At 33.1% G+C, this 25,221-nt stretch overlaps 2 protein-coding genes and 1 non-coding gene across 3 annotated transcripts; 1 reads left to right on the top strand and 2 right to left on the bottom strand.

Annotated features, from left to right (window-relative positions):
* Positions 1-2,333: 2,333 nt before the first annotated feature.
* On the bottom strand, positions 2,334-5,067 carry LOC132047106 (homeobox-leucine zipper protein ATHB-13-like). The gene is made up of 3 exons (XM_059438009.1): positions 4,794-5,067; positions 3,822-4,219; positions 2,334-2,903 (listed from the first exon to the last, which is right to left on the bottom strand). The coding sequence occupies exons 1-3, from the start codon at positions 4,936-4,938 to the stop codon at positions 2,520-2,522; spliced, it is 927 nt and encodes a 308-aa protein (XP_059293992.1). The 5' UTR covers positions 4,939-5,067; the 3' UTR covers positions 2,334-2,519.
* Positions 5,068-10,074: 5,007 nt separating this feature from the next.
* On the bottom strand, positions 10,075-10,147 carry TRNAR-UCU (transfer RNA arginine (anticodon UCU)). Its single transcript has one exon. It is a non-coding gene; the product is annotated as a tRNA-Arg (tRNA).
* Positions 10,148-22,039: 11,892 nt separating this feature from the next.
* LOC132047105 (uncharacterized protein At3g28850-like) lies at positions 22,040-24,623 on the top strand. The gene has a single exon (XM_059438008.1). It carries the CDS (start codon positions 22,979-22,981, stop codon positions 24,332-24,334), a length of 1,356 nt encoding a protein of 451 aa, XP_059293991.1. The 5' UTR covers positions 22,040-22,978; the 3' UTR covers positions 24,335-24,623.
* The last annotated feature ends 598 nt before the right edge of the window (positions 24,624-25,221 follow it).

Below are 25,221 nucleotides of genomic sequence, written 5' to 3'. Positions count from 1 at the left end.
TAAGGAAAAATTCTAAGGATCAACGAAAATATATAGCCATTGAAGCACTGATTGGGAAAAGGTTTGCAACCTTTCAGAAAGTCACAATTTTTTAAACAAACAAAAACGGAGGGAAATTTTAAAAATAATTCGGGAAAGAAATGGGTCGCGGGTCAGACACGCTGATCCGTGTTACTAACGGGTCATGATTTGGATATTTTAATTAATTAAATAAATAAATAATAATTATTTGGTCCAAAATTATAAGCCGAAGTCGAGCCAAGAGACCCTCTTCTTAACCCTTTAGAAACAAGAAGGAGTACTTCTACTTTTAAGTAAGAGAACTTTTCTTTCCACTATCAATGAGGGACAAATGCTTATTTCATAAAGCAAGAGGGAATAACTCATTTTTCCTCCACTTCTTTTCCCTCTATTTCCCATTCAACCTATCAATTAAACCCAACAGAAATAATAGGCCACCAAAGGAGGTAACTAACTTGGATGCAATCTAAATCACAAAGAAATATTAAGGAGTCATACTTCCCATTGGATGCAATCTAAATCATAAAGAAATATGTAATAACAATTCAGTTAAAACGGGCATTAAAGGAGAAGCAGTATGAGTATAAAGGAACTGAAAATGAAGATTCATCTGAAATTTCAACTAAAATTAAAAATCAATATAATAATTAAAATTAAAGGAGAAAATCAGAATTATATAAGTGTAAGCATGTGTCAATTGCCCAAAAGTTCGTTAACTTAAATCATCGACAATTGTCACTTCATATCCTTTACCTTTAAAGCATCCAAGGTAATTTTCCTCTCTGAAAGCTGCTTATCATAAAAATTTCGATTCTACTAAAAAAGTAAATGGTGCTCCTGTCCAAAACTTCATGATTCGTACTTCGTAGTAACGTAATATTTGTAATAACGCTTAACTATTATACAGTAACGGATCTATACACATGCCACTAGTGCTTAAGAATCTATTATATTTTATCCAAACACTATGTTTTTGTATCTAAAACTAATAGTAATCATAACGCACAAAGGTATTAATTGAACTCCCATTTTAAAAAGTAACGATTTCAAATTAAATGTTTTGACCACCCAGGATTTAAAAATTCTAAATTCGACAAGAATATTATGTCCATTTTAACCAAAAAACAAATATATATATATATATATATACACACAAACACACACACATCACACACATCACACATGAAGCAACCTAGTAGGCCCAAACCAGACACCAGCCGTCACATTGTGGGCCAAAATGGAGAACGTGGTTAAGAAACCTACTGCTAATTGGGGTCGATTTACGTAGAACGGATATCTTGATCAGCATGGAAATGGACCCTCCTTTGTTTTATAGCATGTGCGCCTCTCTCCTTCTTGATTGTTTTCATGCCTTCATTCAATCAACTACACCTCAACTCTAAATTAATTAGTCTTAAAACTTTATTACCTGAAAAATGAAAACATGTCTTGTCATTACATTTTTTTTATGAATTTTTCATGGCTAGGTAACTTGATCGATGTCTACATTATTCACAAACCTAAAGCTCTATACACGCTTATAAAAGCAAAAAAAGTGTGGTGATATTTGACGTGTGCGTGAATCAGTAGATGCTGCGTTTAGGTTTCTTAGTTCACGACATACCCAAAAAAGGCAAACAAAAAATAAAGGTAAGAAAAGAAGCCTTTTTAGTAGAAACACTGGTGATTACCATGGTATCCAATTGTTTTTGCAGCAAAGCAATTATTCTATCATCCTATAGCAATTATCAGTATCAAAAGAAGATTCTTGAAACTCATCTTCATACAAATATACAAACGCTTTTTCACCAGACAGAAGAATTGTCACATAAAATGTTTAAATTAAAATCAGTTAACAAAAGGGGGCTCCATAATTAACTGGAGCATAAATTCAAAAAACTAATACTGCAGGGAGAGAATCTTCTCCCCCCACCCCACGATCACCACACTACAACATTTTTTTTTTTGTTACAATAATATAATGTTATGGTCCAATTAATGTCAGAGGAGGAGACCCCACACAAGTTCTCCTAATATTGCATGGAACATGGCTCTCTTTTATTATCCACACGACATATTATTTTAATTAAGCTGCTATCTCAAGTGGTCCAACCTTGCAAAAACACTATACTATGCCTAGAGATGGATTTAACTGAACTTAATACGTACTTAACATGGAGTATAAATATTTAACAAAAGTTACTAAAGTTTTACTAAGTTGTAAGAGTCCAGTGGATTCAGTGACGTGAACATAAATGTTGAGTGCATATGTATATCGGAAGAATAACCTTGTAAAACCACAAAGAAGAAAAGGGAAAAAAAATCCATTTCTCATTAATTAACTCTCACATCGTCACTATCAAGTGGTTCGTAATAATTCTTACATGATTTGCTATACACCCAAAAAGAATTACAAACTATTGGCAATAAGAACAAAAAGGACAAAAAGAAGAGTTGGGGAGGGGGGAGTGTTGAATGATAATAGTAAAGAAAATTAATTAATTAAACTGTTGCTGCTCTGGCCATGGCCAAAAATTTGTCTGATCATCCACCACAGGAGTAAACATGTTGCAGAATCTTTCATCTTGGACCGTTGGATCAATCTTGAGGCACTGGCTGAGATCTGGTCTTGATGAGCTTTGAAGGAACTGGGCCAGACTAGTTGTAGGTATTTGGCTGGATTCTGGGAAAACATTCTTGTTATTATTATTGGAGTAAAATGGACTGTCACCTGATGATGTCCTTGTTGTGGTGGTTCCAAGATTTACGTCTATGCTGTTGTTTTCATCACTTCCATTACTCCAAGATCCTTCGTTTTCTTTGTTTAGATTAATCATTGGTGCACCAGCTCCGCCTGATTCTCTGTTCTTCAGAGTTAATAACTGTAGCAGCCACCAGAATTATGCATGGCAATTAATGAATGAACAAACTTTAGGGAACTGTGCATAACAGAAGTATATAGTAATTGATATTTCTACGTATATGACATCAAATAGGATTCTGAAGAATCTGGCTGCGGCTTAAATTCTTTACTTCGACCAGGAAATTTGGATTTTGAGTCCTATCTAATATAATAGTTGTGGAATACCATAAAGAGAAAGTGTATCTAATAAAAATGTGATTTTGGTAATTGGTACGTGTTTTCATAAACCTCCTATAAATCAATATCTGGGGAGCTATTCCACTCCAATTTGCCAGTGAAGTAGCTAATATGAAGAGTATATGTGCTAATGCTAGAGGTGGCAATTTTTTTTACTGACCTGCTTAATTAGCTCTGAACGAGTTATGTTATGATTCATTTGTTGGCTTAATTTAAAGGGGTAAACTCAAAATAACTTATCGAACTATTAGGCCAAAATATTATAACCCGACAGGTCAAAACAGCCTACTCAAACTCAAATATACAAAATCAAACTTGAGTTTGAGAAGTGTATATGTAAATTTAGATGAAGTTAAGCTACAATAATTTAAGAACGATACATTATCTTTCTTTTTCCCCCCTCAAAAAGTAGAATTGAAAAAAGGATAGAATGTTGGTCATGTTGGGCAGATTGGATTGTGAAGCATCATTTGACCCGTCTTGATCCAATCCATTAGGACCCAATCAATTTTTTTGAACGGGATAAAGCATGATCGATTTACTAAATTGACACGTTTTGACCTGCCCAAATTTGAGCCAATTTTGTCACCTCTAGCAGGCGTGCTATGGTGGATCAGGAGGCGGCGGTTTAAATTTCACTACCCTAAGTTTCATCCTGGGAAATTATCTAACTGTGCATTTATTTAAGTGATTTAATTACCTCAGAATGAAGATTCTTGTTTTGAGCCTTGAGTGCATCATTATCAGCCTTAAGTGAGTCATAATGTCTCTTCAAGATCTCATAATCTTTCTCCAATTGCTTAGTCTTCCACCTTGCTCTTCTGTTCTGGAACCATATAGCTACCTGTCTGGGCTGCAAACCTAAAGCTCTAGCCAACTGTATTTTCCTCTCTGGTTCGAGCTTGTTAGCCACTTCAAAGCTTCTCTCCAGTGCCTTCACTTGCTCCATATTAAGCCTCCTCTTCTTCTCCCCAAGTAATTGCGAAGAACCATCGTCATCAGACATTTCATTATCGTCCACACGCAAATCCTGATGATTATCGCACCTCTCCACACCCGAAAACGACATGGATCTCCTCATCAGTATTGATGATACACCTGCTTATATTCATCACGACAACAAATTAGCGAGACATATACATGGTGAAACATCGCTAAATTAGTGATCACCTCACAATTATGAATCCTATGTGCTATGGGTTCAACTGAACCTAGTAAGAAATATATATATATATATATATATATGTGTGTGTGTGTGAAATATCAGATTGATGTCTCATATAGCCACTCAACTAATAGTTATTACTATCTCATAAAGTCATTTTTCTTTCTTGATTTCAATTTCCTTCAACAAAAAAAATAACTACCATCTAAGAGATCGACTCTGAAATATCGCTAAATTCAACAAATATTTATGTGAAATGAAAATTAAATTCATGTAACAAGAGAAAGATTTTTCATTTATTTGTCTGAAAGAAATGAGGCCATAAAGAGGGATTAAGTGGAATATAATTGACTAGCAATATAGTTATGATTAAAAAAGAAGGGATCAAGCTAATATCGATCTAAGTTAAATCTAAATTTAGAGGACTTTAATTTCAAAAGTACGATGAGTTGAGTTTAAATCTTGAATTCACATAATTAAGGGATAGCTAGGGAGAGAGGAACTTACCATTATTGTAGTCTTGATGAGGAAGACAAGGAGAGGAAAAGAGTTTAGGGGAGGTGGAATTAGGAAGGTGATTATCTTGAAAATTGAGGGAAATATCGGGTGTAGGAGGAACAAAGGCCATGATCCCTGTAGTACCAGAAATCATGTTAGCTAAAAATATCTATAGTAAGCTACTGTATATATGTGTGTGCGTGTCAACTTGACGGTGTTAAGTCAGCGAAGTGGGAACATGGAATTGGGGAAGGGAAGGGGACATTAACATGGGGTTGGAAGATGGCAAGACTGGAATCCAGCGATGTTTATATTTAACAAATTAGAGCATATAACGTGAGGTGTTATTGATTTTATTAGTCTTCGAATTATTCTTCTTACCTGCAATGTGACTCTGTTGTATTAATGCTCTTACACTTTTGCTAATTCTGGTATTTTACATCACACGAAATCCATTATAAGAATTCTAGGATTAATTAGTTTTCCCGATACTAGATTTACTATCATTAATATAGATCAGATCTTGCATGCCCAATAATCTTTTAACCGGATAAAATGCGGAGTATAATATTTGAGATACAGTACTCCTTGGTTTAATATGTAGTTTCCGACGGAAAATTTGCTAAAACCCGCAGTGCAAATCTTGTCATTAGGGGTGTACATGGACCGGGTTGGTTCGGATTTTTTAAACGCCAAACCAAATCAATTGCGTTGGGTTTTTAAATTTATACACCAAACCAAACCAATAAAATTCGGGTTTTTCAACCTCGGGTTTTCTCGGGTTATTCGGTTTTCTCGGGTTTTTTGGGTTTTTTTTCGGAATAGTCTTGATACAAAACATATAACTTTTACTTCAAATATTTCTTTAGTTCTAGTAAGATACAACTATATAATTAAGGTGTTTCTTAAGAAAATAACACAAAATGTGAGAAGAGTGATGACATTGTATTAAAATATTCAACAAAAGCTAATAAATTCGGTCAAAATAAATATTGTTAATTAACAAGCATATTAACAAGCCATAAAGAAAATGACCATAATCTAAAAATACTAAGTCATGCTAAAATAAGTACGGCTAATAAGTATTAATTACATGGCAAAGAAATAAAACTTAAGTTATGTTTTTTCACTCTCTAAATAAATTATGCAAACGAAGAATAGATATCCAACATTATTGTCATTCCTAGTGGTAAATTGAATTTCTTTTGTTAGCATTAGTGTTGAGTTAGTTTTGGTTTGGACTTTATTTGAGTTACTAACATCCATAGGATATAAAACTTATTGACATTCAAAATTTGAAGTTCAAGCTTGAATAATATGATAATAGTTAAAGAACTACAAAAAAATTTAAGAAATATTTATAAATTACATTACAAATAAATATTTTTATGTATAAAATATTTTAAAATTTGAATTCATGTAATGTCGGGTTGGTTTGGTTCGGTTTGACTTTTTTTTAGTTAAAACCAAACCAAACCAATTATGGTCGGTTTTTTTTTTTTCCAAAACCAAACCAAATCAAACCAAACCACTTGTCGGATTTTTTTCTCGGTTTGACTCGGTTTATCGGTTTGGTGCAGTTTGTCGGTTTACTTTGTACACCCCTACTTGTCATTATTCTCTTTTGTTTATGTTTTTCCTCCCAGATACGGTAAGGAATATTACAACTTACAATATACCTTAAAACTTTTTTACACTATGAGTACATTTTAACTGGTTATAACAAGTTAATTACTATATTTATTTATTAAGTTATTAAATTAGAAATACAATATAGCTAGTTATACTCATTCGTTATGGGTCATCTTAACGTGATAATTTAAAGAAGAAAAAAATAATCTTAACTTGATGATGTAAAGAAAATGTACTTGATAATGCACAGACGCTAAACTCATACGAAAAGAACCAAACACTGTTATCTAAACGATAACAATGAGTCTGTATTGTAGGGCTGATGATTGTTTATAAGCACAGATGTAGCGATATAGTACTAAAATGACGTCCTAGAGTCAATATCAAGCATCAGCTTTGGGACACACCTATTTTAACTTGTAGGAATCATTCTGCATTCAATTATTCTCTTATGTCGTCCATATATGTTGGTGATAGGTTAACATTTTCTCTATTTAAAAAGGCCACTAGTAGAAATTATTAAACGAATATTAAGGAAGAACAGAAATGGTAAGTATTTTTTGCTTGTTACGGACATTGGGATGCATTTAAATCCAACAGTAAGATCACAGGCGTCCGCAAAATTTGAAGGGCGCATGTGACCGTTGGGAATATATGTTTAAACAACTCTTGCGGCTGATGCATTGCTTGCATCATTAGATAACAATAAACAGCTAGAGATACATCATAGGCGAGTTATTTTCGACTCGAATTATGTATGCATATGCTAAAAATTGATAGATTTTCTCTATATTTTAAAATACACTATTTTGAACCTTGTATTTTCAAGTAACTTGGATGTAGTACCATGCATTGAACCAACTACTTGTTGCAACAACGGTTATCTTCAATTTTTTCTAGTTTCTCATTCGATGTTCACAACTCATTTTGAAGCCCCACTAATCTGAATTGTTATGAGAATTTCCGCTTTAAGACAAATCGCTCGACGGTTTCATTTTCAAGGGCTTGAAAGTGAGAACTCTTATAAATGACGGAGGGATATTTGGAGTTCATTTTCTCAAATGATCATCCAAATTGTAGAAATAACTTAAATAAAGTCACTTTTCATTTTTAGTGACAAGAAAGTCATCAAACTACCTATATCTCCCGCAAAGTAAAACAGCTAGAAAATTCCAATTATCTCCCTGAATGCTAACAAATTGACATCCCATTAATTATTCCTACAACTTGAATGACCATTAAGTTATTCAAAAGTGGTGGTTATCTTCAGAATCTTTTTCGCTCTATTTGTACTCTTTTCATTCCAATACCTAGTATAAGTAGATCTATTTTTAATTTGAAAAATCTGATAATTGTAAATTGGACAACCTTTTTTTTCTTCTGTTTTTTACTAGTGACTATATCTGCATAATGTCATAGTTAAGTAAATGAGAAACAATAGCTGTACCTGTACTAGGAGGGGAAAAGAAGCATAGTAGAAGCTGGTGATGTGAATTTCTTGTTGGGAGAAGAGGAAAAGAGTTCAATCAACAGTAGGAGAGTGACCAAATTAGTCATAGGGAAAGCTAGGGTGCCACTTTTTAACACATTTTTATCAGTTTGCTCAAGCCCGTCAACCGGTTCGGTTGAACCGATTAAAACCGGAACCGGTAGAACCGGTTAACCGGTTCCAGTTAACCGTTAATTCTTTACCGGTCCGGTTCCCATTTTTTTGAAACCGGAACCGGACCGGTTAAATTAAAAAAAAAAAAAAAAAAAATTTAAAGAGCCGTTAAATTTGGGAGTAATTGGACCGTTAACGGTCCATTTGCAAAATGGCCGTTGCCAAACGGTCATTTACTTAATTTTTGGCCCCCCTCTACCCCCAAACTTTTTTTTTTAACACTTTAACCAATCCCTCACCCCTATATAAACCCTTCTTCATTTTCATTTTAATTCACACCAATTCACTCTTCTCTTTCTCTCAAATCTCAATCTCTCAATTATAGTTACTTTTGCAATAATTAGTCACTTTATATTTCTCTCAAATAAATATTACAAAGTCTTATTATAGTTTCAATTATTAATTTTGCAATTATAATATTGTTAGTGGAGTTGGTGATTTTGCAACAATCCGAAGTAACTTTTGAAATGATAATCAAATTTGGAAGAACGTGCTACACCCGTTGCTTCACGCCCTACTACTTCTCAGAGTAGCAAAAAGGGCTTGTCGAGTTTAAAAGTTTTACATTCACAGCCAACTTCTTCTTATACTGCAAACTTTGATGAATATAACTTTTATTTGATGCGACCAAATGTGGATATCAAGGAAGCCGGATGACTTGGACGTCTTAGCATGGTGGAAGAAGTACAAGGCAAGTTATCCGATACTCTCAAGAACGGCTCGAGATATCCTTACGGTTCAAGTATCAACCGTGGCTTCCGGAGAGCTCATTTAGCCAAGGAAGACAAAGAAATTGGAGACCATAGACATTCATTATCCGGCTTTAGCTTGCAAGTACTAGTGTGCATTCGCGATTGGATTAGATCGGAGCGACGCGACCAAAACTTAGAAGCGGAGGAAGGCGAAGAGGAAGAAATTGAAGATTTGATAGCTAGTGGACCGGACCAAATGGAAGACTTTGAAGATATTTCCATGACCGAATATGATGTGGGGAAAATTAACGAAATGGTTCAAAATTGGTGATTTTATTATTCTACTATTTCTATACTGCTCATGTATTATTTGCAAGTTAAAAAAAACTACAACTTGCAAATAAATGTTATCCAAGAATGAATAAAATATATGGCTCATTGAGCTTTCTTCTATTTACTTGTGTTCATATTTTTACTTTTATAAAGTTAGGAATATACCTAAAATATACTAAGAATATACTTAAATTAAAAACTAGAAAGTTATATACTTGAAAAATAACTAAAATATACTAAGAATATACTTATAATGTATAGTATATATATAACTTAAACACACACACACACATATATATAACCTAGGTATATTGATATATATACGTATATTCTTATTATATTTTAGGTATATGTAGTATATAGTGTTAACTTAAGCATATAACTTAATATATATATATGTATACACGTATATTCTGTATTGCTGACTTGCTGTTAGCCTGTTAGTCAGTAAATATTTAAACTTTACTTATAAACTTGTATAACATATGTAAATATACCTACAATATACTAATAACTACTATAATATATATATATATATATAATACAAAAAATAAAAAACAAAAAAAGGTTTTGGAGCATTTTAACCGGACCGGTTCCGGTTTGAGGTTTCAAACCGGAACCGATTAAACGGTTCCGGTTTTTTAACCGGAAACCGGCCGGTTCGCTAACCGGTTACCGGTCCGGTTCCGATTAAACCGGTTAACGGGCTTAGTTTGCTGTCATTTGTTAGTACCAACTAAAAGAAAGGGAATGGTCTGGCAAATACTGAGCTGATATTTTCCTTCTAAATTTTGATGGATAAAGTAATTTGATACATGTGTCGTAAACAAGTGCTACTATTTTGTTATATTTTCTTGTTAAATTATGTAAACCATTTCATATAAAATTTCTGCATAATTTTCTTGCGGCTGAGTGACCTTACCCCATAGAGAGGTTGTTTCTGATAGGTCCTCGGCTCCAAAAATAAAAGCACGCCCAGTGGGACTCGAACCCACAATCGCTTGATTAGAAGTCAAGCGCCTTATCCATTAGGCCATGGGCGCTACATTAGCCAAATTAGTTACTTAAATATTTTGAAAGAGGTACGCTTCAATGTCTGGATGGAGACACTTATCAGTACCCTTTCGCTCATTTACTGCTGCTTTTATATATCATCAATTCAATTTTTTACTTTCTCGTCTAAATTTAATTGTTCAAGTTTGTCACCATAAAGATGACTACAGTGGAGATGACTTGTATGGATCTTATTAATATTTATGACTGGATTTGCCCTAATACTTCCTTCTCACATGGCATATTGGAATTTTTCTGGGCAGCTCCATAGCACCTTTTTCGCCTCTTCCAAATTTCATGTTTCATTTCTTTCTTTTATTTCCTCTCACATATTGGGCTGGTGGGCTGTACTGTCCATGTGACCCCCACAGACTCCCCATATGTTTGTTTACTTATTCAGAATCAATTTATCATCAAGTTTCCTTTCCTCTCATTTGTTTCCCTAAACATATTTTTCAATAGACGAAGAATGATAAACATAAGTCGATAAAATAAGTATAGATTTTTTCATGTCATGGCACTAACAGGAATTTTTTCCTTCAACATATCATTTTTACCTAAACTTTTATCTTATTGGTGAGGATTTGAATCCCCACATTGTAATTCCCTCCCCCATTTCCCCTTCCCCTATGTAATAAAAAAATAAAAAAGATTTCCAGGGCACAGAAATTTGTGACAAAAAAAAAAAAACTACAAGAATAAAAAGAAGGAAATGAAATGCGTTAATGGGTTGGTTATGGAATTGGGGTATCTTTAGACAGTACTGGATCTGTAAGCTGGCGGGCTTTCAGATATTAGTCAAGAGTTCACAATCTTAAATTCTGTCCTTATTTTTAAGAGCTGTGCAAATATAAACCTTCGAAAGTTAATCTACTGGACAACGCTAGAGTCAAGTCTAATGTTTGCTGATATATGTTTCAATTTTAGACAAAATATTAGACTATCTTTTAACATTTGTAATAACTTACAAAATTTTAAATTCCAGTTTAACCAAAATAAATATTTAGACCTTGGTTTAATGTATATAAGTTGCAACAGAAATAAAAAGAAGGTTATTTATTGCAACTGTTCCAAAAAGTGACAACTAGCGAATGTTATGAATGGGATGTATGTTGGTGTTAATGGCTTATCAAAGAAATAGAAGGACCATTAGGCCCAAAGCCCATTTTATAGTTTGCATGGGCTCTTGCATTCAATTCGTTGGCAGAAACGAATAAATTCATGGGATTACTACATAGCATAACTAATATTACTACATATTTATATTTAGTAGCTATAGTTTAAAATAATTACATCCCATAGTAAATAATAATATGTTAAATACAACTTATAGCAATATATATATATACAAAATAAAATACCCTATCAATCACATTATTCACTTCCAATCAAATCCTCTCATCTCTCTCTCTTCCATCTTCTCCCATACTCCGTCGCCGGCCACCACCAAACCGCCGGAGCTTCGGCGAAACCAGATCTGAACCTCTCCGACGTCTTCTTCTCCGACACGACGGAGCAACCTTCTTCTCTTTTTTCCCTTTTCCGGCGTCTTCTTCACCTTTGATCGGAAAATGCATTATTTTCTTCGAATTTTTCAGATCTGATCGGGATTTTCAGATCTGAAGGTGACGGTGATGATGACGGAGAAAAGAAGGTGAAGGAGAAGAAGGTGTACACAGATCTGATCGGAATTTTTGACCGGAAGTTTTTTTTCCAGATCTGTGTGTACATATTTTTCAAAAGTTTTTTTTCCCAGATCTGTGTATACGCACACTGTATACAATATTTTTCACGTTTTTTGAAGAAATATGTTGTATACAAATGAATAGAGTGAATTTACACCTATATACAAATGAATACAATCAATTTTATTTTTTGTATTCAATATTTGAGTGTATTCGTTATTTTTTTTGGTTAATTTTTTAGCTTGTATTCATTTATTGTTTTGTATTCAGTTTTTTTTTGAGTGTTTTTTGTTAATTTTTAGTGTATCTAGAAATTTTTTTATACGCTGTATTCATGAATACAGCTAGGCCGTTTTATGAATACAGCGAGTCATTTTTTGAATACAGCGGGAAAACTGTAGCTACGCAATGTAAATATTGAAACTGTAGCTATGGCAATTTTTAAACCCCCAAAGTGTAGTCATTTATGTAAAATTCCCTAAATTCATTTCCAATCGAGTTTCGAGGAAATAAAAATGATGTCTTTTGGCTTGGTAATAAATGTTCATGATTTGGAATACAAAAACAAGGGGAAAAAACGTAAGTATATAATAATATAATAATATTTACATACTTATAACAAGTAAAAATAATTAACATTATATGACAGCTAAGAGTTTTATAGTAAACCAATTACTATGAATAATAGAACCATTTAGACGTGAAATGTTTAAATTCCTATAATTTCGTTCATATTTATAACTACTTTTGTACAGTTTCATACTTATTTATTACTATGAAAAGAAATTCCTAGCGTTTTTTCAAACCTTTTCTACTTCCTTCTTATTCTAACTAACCTCCTTTCATTGTTCATCCATGGAAAATAAAATCAAAGTGTTTAATTCAACACGATGAGAAATGGAATGTTGAACACAATTTAGTACAATAACTTCAGTGTTGATAGCGCCTTTCTGGACATGGAGTGTGATATGTAGTATAATAAAAATGTTATACATAGAATAATATCCATATAATTTAATTACACCTTTTATAATAGATTAGATATAACTCGTATAATTTAATTATACATTGTATCTAAATTTTTATACATATAATTTAATTATACACTGTATCTAAATTTTTATACTATAATTTAATTATACACTGTATCTAAATTTTTATACACCTCTTATAATTTTATTATACGTTATATACTAAATTATATTATGTATATTGTACGTGTGGATGATTACTATGGTTCTAACCCTTCCTGCATCAAATATATATGGCCTTGCGTAAATCCTCCATAACTCTAAGCAAGCAAGAAGAAAATATGGAGATGAATGGAGAGATGAGTAATAGCAGATGAGGATGTATTAGTTGAAGAGAGAGAAATGAGAAATATAAGTATTAATCGGTTAAACAAAAGAGATTAACAGTCATAAAGGACTTGCCTTTTACCAAAGAGAGATAATAAATGATAATAATATATAACTGAGTCCCTAATTTTAAGGGATATTTTTTCTGTACAATATTTTTACAATGTTTTCTTTTTGAAGAATTTTAGAAGCTATGCTAATTACGTGCTTAAAATTAATACCGTGACTAATGGTGTAATTTTCTCTTGAAAACAACTCTAGTATTCTTCTTGCAATTTACTAAATCTCTATACATTATTACGAAACATGAATTTTGTTGATGCCTAATATACTCAAGCAATTGTCGTCAATTGACTCTTGAAAAAGGTAAAAATATGAGAAATTGAGACGGAGTAAAGTCACAATCGGATTGCCAGAAGAAGAATTAATATTGGCCATTTAAATTCAAACCTTAATGATTTCCAAACGTCGTAATCTTACAATTACAAACAAAAAATATTTCACATGGGGGTGGCTTCATCAGTTTGTGGCCTGGACTTTTTGAGCCTTTACGGATTCTCTTGCGTATTTTGGTCCGCGTAAAGACTATATAATATGGTACTATCTTTTAGTAACATATTTCTGAATTGAAAACAATGCTCTATAGTCTAAATTGTAATAGACAAGGAGCCTAGGAAACACTTCACCCAAAATATATCTATTAGTAACATAGTATTTTTTTACATGAGACATTTAAGACACCTCTCCTTGGACGTACCCTAAAAAAAAAAAAAAAAAAAAAGACACCTCTCTCCGAGTTGTCATTTGTAACACTAACGCTCTCTTTGTAATTTGAGACGTTATATTCGTGTCTCTTTCTTTGATTTATTTATACAAAAACTTGTTTAAACAATAAAATCTTTATAATATAAAAAGATCTCCTTCTGTGATATAATGGAATGGACGACCTTTTGTAACATACACTTCCTTTTCAATTACTAAATTTGTAATTATTTAATTATTATATATTTTCATTTTGGAAAAAATAAAGTGATTCGTATATTTTAAACGCAGGAGATATTATACTCAATTCCTTATTGATTCCCTACCCCTCATTTTTTTTCCTCCTCTTTCTGCTGTCTATATCTTGTAGGAGCACGTGTCTCTAGCTCTTCTTAATTTGTATCGAAAGATACTTGTGATTATGACACCGAAAATTTGTCCATAGCCGTTAAATAATACTCCCTTTTATCTATAATGAGTGATTTTTAAGGATTTGATATACTCAGTTCAGAAAATCACTTAATGATAATTAATTGACTACATTATCCTTTTACTCTCTTTTCAACATTAATTAACAAGTAGTGATTATTTTTAGAATTTCGCTCAGATCATTTATTATAAAAAAAAAATATACTTTCTTAGTTTTTGACAACACAAGTCGCTCATTTTGAATCAAATTTAAATGACTTTAAATGACTAAAAATCACTTCTTGTGATTTAAAAAGGATATAATATATATATATATATATATACACCTATTAGTATGAGGATGACGTCTAATTTCAGAAAATGAGGTGGTCAAGCCATCATAAAATGTAGAACTTCAGCCTAACTAAAACAGCTAAACCGGTATTATTAATTAAAATCAGATTGTAATAAAATATACAATTCTTACTCTCGCTTTAATAAAAAGATAGCATAAAAGAAATAATAAAAGGGCAATACGTGACTGGCATAGTGGAGGCCATGAACGTAAAGTTGAAGAAAGAGAGCATTAAGCAGAAAAAAGACCGACATTCTTTCCATAATCTACGCCGAATTGTCAATGGACACCTCTTCTTCTTAACTAAACCATATGATTATTTGGTCAAGGATCTTAGTTTTATTTTAATTTATCTCCCCTGAAAAAATGGAAATTTTACTATAGTAGTATTTCTTTTTAGGCCTCGTCTCTTAATGCGTTCCCAACTAGTGTAATCTACGGAAATACCTTGCCTAGTGGCTAGTTAGCTATTGATTTTGCTGAAAATTTTCAAGCAGCTGGGTATTTTGTCCACAGGTACTAGTACTTTAAGCTGTCATGATTCGTTGTTTTTGATGTATAAGTAACGAATATGGATTAGGTGAAATTTGAACAATGTTGAAAGTTTGCGAGATTTTTTTTTTTTTACGAATTTTAAAACTTGATTTTGCTTTCAAGTTAGAGTGAAATATTGACACATAGCATACCAAAAAATTCTTTAAAATAAAAAATAAAAAATCCAAACAGGCCCTAAAAAGGGCCAAATATATCCTTCGTTATACTTTGAGTCCAAATATACCCTTGTTGTTATATTATTAGCGCAAATATACCCTTCCTCCGTTAATATTGTCCACCTTGAACATCCTATCCTATGTGGCAGTGACATTTAATGAGGTGAATGTCACGTGTCATTGCCACCTCATCACCCCTAATCCATTTTACTCCTCTCTTCTTCCACCACTAAAATTTTCATCCCCTCACCACAATTACCACTATTACCGTCATATAGTTACAAGCTCTAGAAAAATAACAAAGGTGCTTCCTCGATGCGCAAGGAAACTAGACCATGGCTCTCAACTCTCTGAAAAAACCAACAAATAAATAGTCTTTAATGGCACTACTCACTTCAAAACCCACATCGTCCGTTTCCCCCAAAATGTTGCACCTCAATAACCTATTACCATGATTAACTTAGAAAGATAAAAGCTTTAGCGAAATAGAACCAGTTAATCCCCGCTGGAAATAATATGGAACTTGAGGAGTCCAAATAGTAGTAGTGCTGCCACACAATATCTTTAGCTAGCATTGCTTTATAGGAATTGGAGGCAAAGCAGCCATGGCCAAACTCCGATTCTGAAAGTGGGCTTTTTGGGCATAGGAAATTTTAGTGGTGGAGGAGGGGAGGAGTAAAATGGGTTTGGGGTGATGAGGTGGCAATGTCACGTGACATCCACCTCATCAAATGTCACTGCCACGTAGGATAGAATGTTTTTTAACGGAGTAAAGGTATATTTGAGACAATAAGATAGCAATGAGGGGATATTTAACTCAAAGATATAAGGGGTATATTTGACCCTTTTTCAATAGTACAGGGGTATATTTGACCCTTTTCCGATTTATCATAGTTGCAGCCTGCAGTCACGTCTTCTGCCGCCGCAGCCATAAGCCCATAATAATAAGTCTTCCTCCAAAAAAAATCCGTTAATTAGATAATTTATGGTTATTCATATCTTTATAACTTATTTTAGACTAAATATAAGTTTCAAAAGTCTTTTTCTCTTTTTTAAATTTTATATATAGTCAAACAGTGTCACATAAATTGATATGAAAAATGAAAATATTAGTACATGCATTCTTATAAGTTAGCGTATACAAAAATGAAAATATTAGTACATGCATTCTTATAAGTTAGCGTATACAACTGCAATTTTTTGGGAATGAATCCAAAAAACCTTCGGGGGAGAAGAAAGAAGCAAAGCCAAAAGATGAGTTTGCTTAATCATTTCCACTAGTTTTAAATGCACGAAGTTCTTCTGGGAAAGAAAATAAATATGCAGCAGCTGCTAGTACACCATATATTAATGGTTGTACTTAATGAACTGCACCAAATATTTCTTATCATATCCTTTTCCCCTTTAATCTTTCTTGTCAGTAACGGTGAAAAGGCAAAGGAAAAAAAGAGAGACAACCTAATAGTGAAGCTGCTAGTGGCATCTGCATTTACGGGATGTCATGATATTAAATGATTATTTGCAATCATGAAGATTTAATTTTATAAAAATAAACATTTTATATGAATTACTAATTCTCAAGACACTTTGGTAGTAAATCGTTAGACATTAAAAGGGTCCACGTGCCGTAAAGTGGAAGGACATATACCCAATTTCATGGAGTCGGGAACCTAAATGACCCAATAAAAGACAAAGTGAACTAAAATAACCCAACAAAAAAATTGATACCAAAGTACTTTTAACGCAGGAAATTCCTGAGTTAAAGTAATTAACCGTAACGGCACGGTTAACTCCTTTAACGCAGGAATTTACTGCATTATTCCATAACATATGAAATTACTGCGTTAGAGGTGTTAAATAGCCAACCATCAGACATTCCCCCACCACTGGTCCCCCACCCCCATTTTTTTAAGTTGTTAACGCCATTAAAGGCCAAAAACCCATGTGCCCACTTTCTAAAAACCGACATTCCGCTTCAAATTTCATCCCAAAAGTCAAGATTCTCGGTATATTCAAGTCAAGGAACAAGATTCGAAGGTTGAATTTCGAAAAAAAGCGACGTACAACTCGATTCAAACAACCCTACAACAAGGTTCGATCAAGATACTTTACTATGAAGTTTTTAATTATTTTGTTAAATACATTATGATTCTAAGCATGATCAATGTTTCAATGTCACGAATTTCGAGAAAGAAAAATCGTTTTCTCGTATTTTTTTGCTTAAATGGAATTTTTTTGCAATCTAATAGTGAAGCTGCTAGTGGCATCTGCATTTACGGGATGTCATGATATTAGATTATTTGCAATCATGAAGATTTAATTTTTTTAAAATACTTCATATACAAATTACTAATTCTCAAGCCACTTTGGTAGTAAATCGTTAGACATTAAAAGGGTCCACGTGCCATAAAGTGGAAGGACATATCCCCAATTCCATGTGTAGTAGTGTGAGACAGAAATAAAGAGGATTAGAACTGAGGAGGAAGCTGCAATTGCCATGCACAAATGCACGTGTTTTCCTTGCTGTAAATGAAGGAGAAAACAGCAATTAATTTCACTGGCCTTGCTCTAGTAATTACTAATTCGTACCCACTTCAATTGGGAAATAAGGGATTGGGATGGGAGTAACTAACACTAACTTGCAGCTCTCGATCTCCTCCATAACCAACTGTTGCTAGTAATGCCCCATTCCTCGTGGGCGGATCCAAAATTTATAATTTATAATTTTGTATTACAATCTTTTTTGCTAATTAGATTGTCGATAATTTTTTTTATCCATATTAGTTAAGTTTATGGACCAAAGCGTAATTATGTTAAATCAATAACTTCAATTGTAGCTCTGCCATTGTCGTCCCCTCCTTTAATGTCTCCATATGCCTATTTAGAATTGGAAGGCAAAAATAAAGTCACACTATATGATTTTTCCTTCGTCTAATGTCTTATAGAACTATAAACCAAAAATTTATGATGTGTGATAAAACTATCTAGAGATTTAGTACTTAACATGTTCACAGTGCACAGATTGGAAATTTGTAACTATCTAGAGATTTAGAAAGTCAATTTTGTGTATTATGAATATGTTATGTTTCGTCGGAATCAATGGTATAATGGGCATCTTTTTGCATTTACATCTTCAACAAATTTTGACTCTACAACTATCTGAAAGCAGAAAAAAAAAATAGAGACAATGTTATCTAAAGGATAAGGTATCAGATATTTTCTTAGTACAATGGTACATGAATAAGTTAATTTTGTCTCTTCATTTAGATAAGGTACTCCATCGTTGTATACTTATTTTTAGATGGTCCATCACAGGTTCTGAGGTCCAAAATCGTGACAAAGATAGTACTACAAAATAGATTAAGATAGAAATAAATTGTCCAATTCATTAAAATAAGCTTTCCACTTAAGTTTATTTATGTAGTAAATTAAGAGAGAATTAATTATAATTTGCTAATTATACTTTTATCATTAAATAATGCTTCTGAAACTTATTGAAGTATTAATAGTCAACTTTAGATTTCAAAAGTATAGTAAGTATAGGTAATTTATTAAATAAACAATTACTTCTTTCATTCCCTTTTACTAGTCTAGTATACTAAACATAATTTACTTTTCCATTTTAGTAAACCAAGGGAGATTTTTTGCCAATTTTACTCTTATCATTAAGTAACCATTAGAGTACCAGTAGTCAAATTTAGATTTCCAAAGCACAGATAATAAAAGCAACTTAATAAAATAAATACTTAATAAATAATTTTTTAAGGTGAGTGCAAAGTTAATCTTTGAAGAACCGTAAAAGAGAATTTAGAGAGTAATCAATTTTTTTTTTAAGCAAATGCGAAATACAAGCCAACGGAAGTAATATATTACTACTAATTAGTAGCACCGAAAGGTATGACCTAATAATTGATAAAGTGAGTTAATAACCATTAGGTTTCGGGTTCAAAATGCGGGCAAGGCGATTATCAAAAGAGTGAAGAGTGCGCGTGTAGTTTCGTTGTGATGGTAAATGATGGCATTTCAATTTCGGATCAATGGCTTCTCTCCATATCTGTTATTGAACACACATCGTCTCTTTCTCTCTGTCTCTTTCCACTGTTAAATAGCTAGCAGTGCCGCTTTTCTTTGCTTACTTGACAAGGCCACAAGCCCCCCAAAAAAGTTGGTTTGCCTTTAGCATCATGGGCAAAAGAGGAATCAAGAATTTACCCCACTGAAAATCCACAAGTTCTGATATATAATTTCTAATTCTCGCCTCATGTACCATGCGTCTCGTGACTATTGAAGATTCCAAATCTTCTAACTATGTTTTTGGCATACTATTTGAAATAAAACTTGAAACCATTTTCATGTTCCCAATACAAGAATCAAATTTGATAACAACATTTAAAAGTATAATGCATATTATTAAGATCTATTACAGTGTTAGCTTTTATTTTACGAGATGAATAACAATTACACTTCAATCTTAAGCAATATGAAACGATTTATTGATTTAACCAGAGGAACATTTTACAAAACAAAAAATATATTCGTACGACTGAAAATAGGATTGAATAATGGAGAACCCTTTCGGTAGGAAGATTTTCTTTTGAAGACCCGGCAACTTATGCAAGATCATAGAGATGGCTCCCTACCTTAATAAGATTTTTTTGTTTCATTTGGGTGCACAAATCAGTACTATCGGATGTCATTGCCTGGCCACTTCCTCTAGTGACCTTATATAATTTTAAAAAGACCTTTTCAAAATTTAGGGATAATGGACAATAGTAAAAAGTTATAGTACACCATTAGCTACTTGTACTAAAAAAAAAAAGTAGGTTAGTAAATATACCAAAGAATGTTTGAAACTATGCTATCAAAAAATCATCGTTATTAAACAAAATTACTGAAATTCTTGAATCTCAGGTGCTCGGCCTTGGTTAAAACAACTCTACGTAATTGACGGAATTTCACGTCTATGTGAACTTACCTCCTATTATTTTGTGCAACTCGCCTTTTTATACTCACTTCCGAAATTATTTGTAAAATTATTGTTTAGGTCCGTACGAATTTCCATTTCCTTTTTCTATTTCACTAAATAACCCATAATAATTAGCTTAGGTAAGGATAAGCAGAGTAACAAAGTGCCACCTCATTAACAATATTGATTACTAGCTTCAAAAACAAATTGTTGAGTCAGAGGTATTTCTGTGTTAAGGTTTTCCTAGTTTAATCGTATAATTTTTTTTGCATAAATTGAAGACAATTTTTGCTGTATTAACATTAAATCACTTACATATTATGTTAATCATAGCATAAAGCATGAGAGTCATTTGGTAGCTGCTTTGCTTAAACTTTTGCTAAATATAGTTATTGAAGATTGTCAAGGAAACGGCTACGCTACATTATAATCATACTTAGCATTGTTCCACCTAATCATAATCCAAGTAACACAAAGTTGTGTGCTGACTATGCCATGTCGCTAGCTCATTACCTTCACTGGCTAAACCGTGTAATCTTAACAGCGGTGTCGTATATGTTCTGTGAGATATTCGTATAGTGTTCTTTGTTTTTCCGTTTTTTTTGTGAAATAGTGGTTGGATTATATCCAGTCAATCCCAAGTAAAAAAGTTTTTAGAACACTATTTAGACAATTAATTGTAGAAACTTGCAAACAAAAGGGTTAAGCTAATTTGTCTAGAAGTTTGGTTTATAAATCAAAAGAATTTACCGATAATTCGTACAAATTCATGACACTGACCCCGTCCGTGAATTCTAAAGTCCGACATCTTACATTCTAGAGAGCTAAAAGCCTTTTTTCCAGGAAATAGAAAACAAAGAGCCAACACGCAATTGAAAGACTAGAACTAAGGTGGTCCCCAGGAAGGGTGGGACCCGTCATATACCTATAGTTTCAGCAAATCTCATAATTTTAGCGAAAAACTTTACAATGTGTGAGGCATAAATATGACATGGTATGTGTAGGAATATTTTATTATAATTATGTTATGGGTCCCACCACTTTATGCTCTTCCTCCTCTTGCTTTCTTCTTCCACGTTTTTTGTCATTTCTCTTTTCTCTTTTTTCTCATTTTCTTTTTTTGCATCAATTTTAAAATCAATTCTATTATATGTAGATCAATTTTTTTAAGATATTCTTTCGTTTTATTATTTACCTTTTCAATTTTTTCTTAAAAAATCAGTTAAACTCCGTACAAGTTTAAAAAAAAATATTTGGCACTCAAAAAAAATTAATGTAAAAACTGATAGCCATTTTTAAGAAAAAATGGAAAATATAAATAATAAAACGGAAAAATATCTTAAAAAAATTTGATCTGCGTATAATAGAATTGATTTTAAAATTGATGCAAAAAAAGAAAATGAGAAAAAAGAGGAAAGAGAAATGACAAAAAACGTGGAAGAAGAAAGGAAGAGGAGGAAGAGCATAAAGTGATGGGGCCCACAATATAATTATAATAAAATACTCCCTCACATACCATGTCATATTTATGCCTCTTGTAAAGTTTTTCCTAAATGGAGTGCATAGGGTGAGTGACAGAAGTGTATATAAAAGTAAATTTATTTATTAGGTTGGTATATATAAAACTGAGGTGCGCAAGTTTTTACGTTATATTTTACGAAGGCTCAAAATTCAAACCACCACAATCCCCTTCATTTTATCAGTTATAGATAGCAGCCATTTTCTGCTCCACCAACAACACCACAGCCTTAGCCGTTTCCCTTTTTCCAAAACAGAAAGGTTGATTATTTCTTCTACTATTCGTCTACCCACTGACGGGGTCGTTTTTAGATTTTGTCCATTCTTTGCTGGCCTTTTGATTAAGACATTAATCTTTCTAGAGAGAGATAAAAAGAGAATTGGGACTAGTGGGGAAAGGAGAAAGAAATGTGATGCAATGGAACCGTTGAAAGGATTTTTCTGTTTTTCGCCCTCTTCTTTTGACTTAGCCTTTTCTTAATTTCTTCTTCCTTTTTCCCATTCTTTTAGTTTTTTGGCATCGACTGTTTGGTTGTCCTTTGCTCATCTTATTCATCATCCTCTGATCAATGCGAGATTTTTGCTTTCTGACGTAACATCTAAGTTAAGGTTTTAATTAGCCCATTGAGATTTTTTGTCGTTACATTAATTATGGTTTTATTCCAACTTCTATTTAGAAAAACAAATCAAAAGATTTGATCTGTGTGGCTTTCCTTTGATGGAAAAAACAGCGTGCCCTGTTTTTCAGTGAACAGAATCATCCACTCTCTCTTTCCTTCATCGATTCCAGTAATTCTCTTCTCTTAATTTTTTTTTAATTTTAGAGCTATTATTAATCTGTCTTGAGGGTTACAATTTCCCCCCATTTTTAATTCCTCGATTTGGTTGCTTAATCTTGAAATCTAAACCCAATCCCATTACACCACCCACCTCAATCATCTAAGAATGTTCTTCTAATCGCTTCTTCCCACATAAAAATACCATTTTGATTGATTTCCTTAACCAACCACTTTTAGTATAAAGTGTACTTTTTTCTTCCCTAACTCAATTTCTGCAATAATGGGTTGTGCAACTTCAAAGCCAAAAGTATGTCACAAATGTCGGGCACCCTGTTCACCGGTTCGCCGGAGCTACTCAATGCACGATGATAATTACCATATGGTGGCTCTCACTTCATCCACGTTAGGATCTTTAAAGCTTGATCCACTCAACCAAAGTCAATCTATCAAAGATGATAATAGATCTTCTTTTGGGGACTTTGATGAAGTGAAGAGTTGCAAAGAAGAGTTTGCTATGGGATTAATCGAGGCTAAAACCTGGTCCGAAATGATCAATGAGAAAATCCCTAAAGTAGTTCCAAAAACCCCCATTAGAACTCCACCTGGTGAACCAGAAACTATCAATACTTGGGAATTAATGGAAGGTCTTGAAGACTCTAGTCCTCTTAAACCTGTTCATCATGTTCGTAGTTTTTCCTTCCATGTTTCAACAAATCCAGTTAATTCTCAATATGATCTACCTACTCCTAGAGTTAAAGATCACATTGAAGGTTCCCCAAAGCCATTGTGGGAGGAACTAGCTGAAAATGAAAACAACAATGTACCCAGTGTAATCCCACAAGTGGGGTCTGGAGAGGGTAATGTGTACGCAGACGAGGTTGTTTCTGATAGAACCTCGGCTCAGATAGCTGAAAATGAAACGAACTCAAATTCAAACGATTCTTCTATCGTGTCTGAATTTGAACCTGAAGTGATTTCTACATTCAGAAAAGCATTAGAAGATCTCCCGCCAGCAAATCCATTTCACCTTAAACCGTTAATAACTGAAAACCAGCAGGCTACCGACAAGGAAGATTCATTGGAGATAAAGGATGTGAAGAAAGTAACAGAGTACAAGGTCAGCAAAGATAAACTTGTTGTTTATTTCACAAGCCTAAGAGGTGTGAGGAAAACATACGAGGATTGTTGTCACGTTCGAGTGATTTTAAAGGGACTAGGTGTGAAAATCGACGAGAGAGATGTATCGATGCATTCGGGGTTCAAGGAAGAGTTGAAAGAATTACTAGGAAATGAATACAGTGGAGGGGGATTGCCTAGGATATTTTTGGGGAAAAAATACATTGGTGGAGCTGATAAAATACGGCAAATGAACGAAGATGGGAAACTTGAGAAATTTGTAGAAAATTGTGAGAGAAATGAGGATGGTGGTGTTATTGGTGGTTGTAATTGTGAAGCCTGTGGAGATATTAGATTTGTACCTTGTGAGACATGTTCGGGGAGTTGTAAAATTTATTATGAAGCAGAGTACGAAGAAGACGAAGAAGAAGAAGAATTTGATGAAGACGAATATGGCTTCCAACGATGTCCAGATTGCAATGAGAATGGGCTTATTCGATGTCCAATTTGTTGTGATTAAGGTTGATCACAAATTATCTTGGTCTTCCATTTTTACTAATTTTGTTTGGATTAATTATTTCTACTTTTTTTTTGTTTTGTTTGGATTATGTTTGTTGTACAGTGAGGAGTTCTGATTGAGTTAATATAGTCATAGTATGAGAAGGCATAAACCTGCTCCAAGCTCTGGATTTGTAACGAGAAGCTAATACAGTTTTGAAAATTTCCTTTAGTAAAGTTACAATTTATGTAACTCATACGAGAAACTAGAAAGTTGGGTTTCAGGTGAATAATGGTTGTTCTAGTGTGTACTTTGCTTCTCCATTTCGTGTTGTTGGAAATTTGAATTAGTAGGTACGCAATATCATTACACTCACTATATTTTCCAGATAATGCATTGAACTTAATGTAACATGCTACATTTTTCAAAGAAAAAAACAAAATTAACTATAAATACTACTTTAGTATTTCATCCGTCGGCCGACAAAATTTAAATGCCTTGCATTGGGTAGTATTGATTCAACAACTGCATTTTGAAAAATGGAGTCATACTAGTGCTACTACATTTTTGAATGTTGCCTAGTAGTGTCCACATAGATGGCTAGTTGTTTTGGTTACTTTTATTGTCATTGCTCCTAATGGTGAAGTCCAAAATTTAGTTTAGGATATTCCAAATTTAATAAGTATATATCAAAATATAATATTTAATTTATACACATTATAATTTTTGGTGAAGAGTGTTTAATTGATCATCTTTGAATTTATTTGGCCTAGCAACTGATTGCATCTTCTAGGGAAACTTGTCCCTTCACAAACCAATGAAATTAGTGTTAAGAGTCGTGAAGTACAACTCAGGGTCCCTAACTTCACACTAAGCTGCTTAAAATAGTATTTAAAAATTTGAGTTTT

The sequence above is a fragment of the Lycium ferocissimum genome, chromosome 2 (assembly GCF_029784015.1).
Source record: "Lycium ferocissimum isolate CSIRO_LF1 chromosome 2, AGI_CSIRO_Lferr_CH_V1, whole genome shotgun sequence".
Classification (NCBI taxonomy): Eukaryota; Viridiplantae; Streptophyta; class Magnoliopsida; order Solanales; family Solanaceae; genus Lycium; species Lycium ferocissimum.
Note: the sequence above shows the minus strand (reverse complement) of the source record. Positions and strands in the feature narration are given on the sequence as shown.

Bases quoted from the DNA above. Each gene is read 5' to 3' on its own strand.
- LOC132047105 (XM_059438008.1), top strand. From the start codon at position 22,979: ATGGGTTGTGCAACTTCAAAGCCAAAAGTATGTCACAAATGTCGGGCA.
- LOC132047106 (XM_059438009.1), bottom strand. From the start codon at position 4,938: ATGATTTCTGGTACTACAGGGATCATGGCCTTTGTTCCTCCTACACCC. The intron at 4,220-4,793 runs GTAAGTTCCTCT...GAATATAAGCAG, and splicing joins TCATCAAGACTACAATAATG to GTGTATCATCAATACTGATG. The intron at 2,904-3,821 runs GTAATTAAATCA...TGGCTGCTACAG, and splicing joins ACAAGAATCTTCATTCTGAG to TTATTAACTCTGAAGAACAG.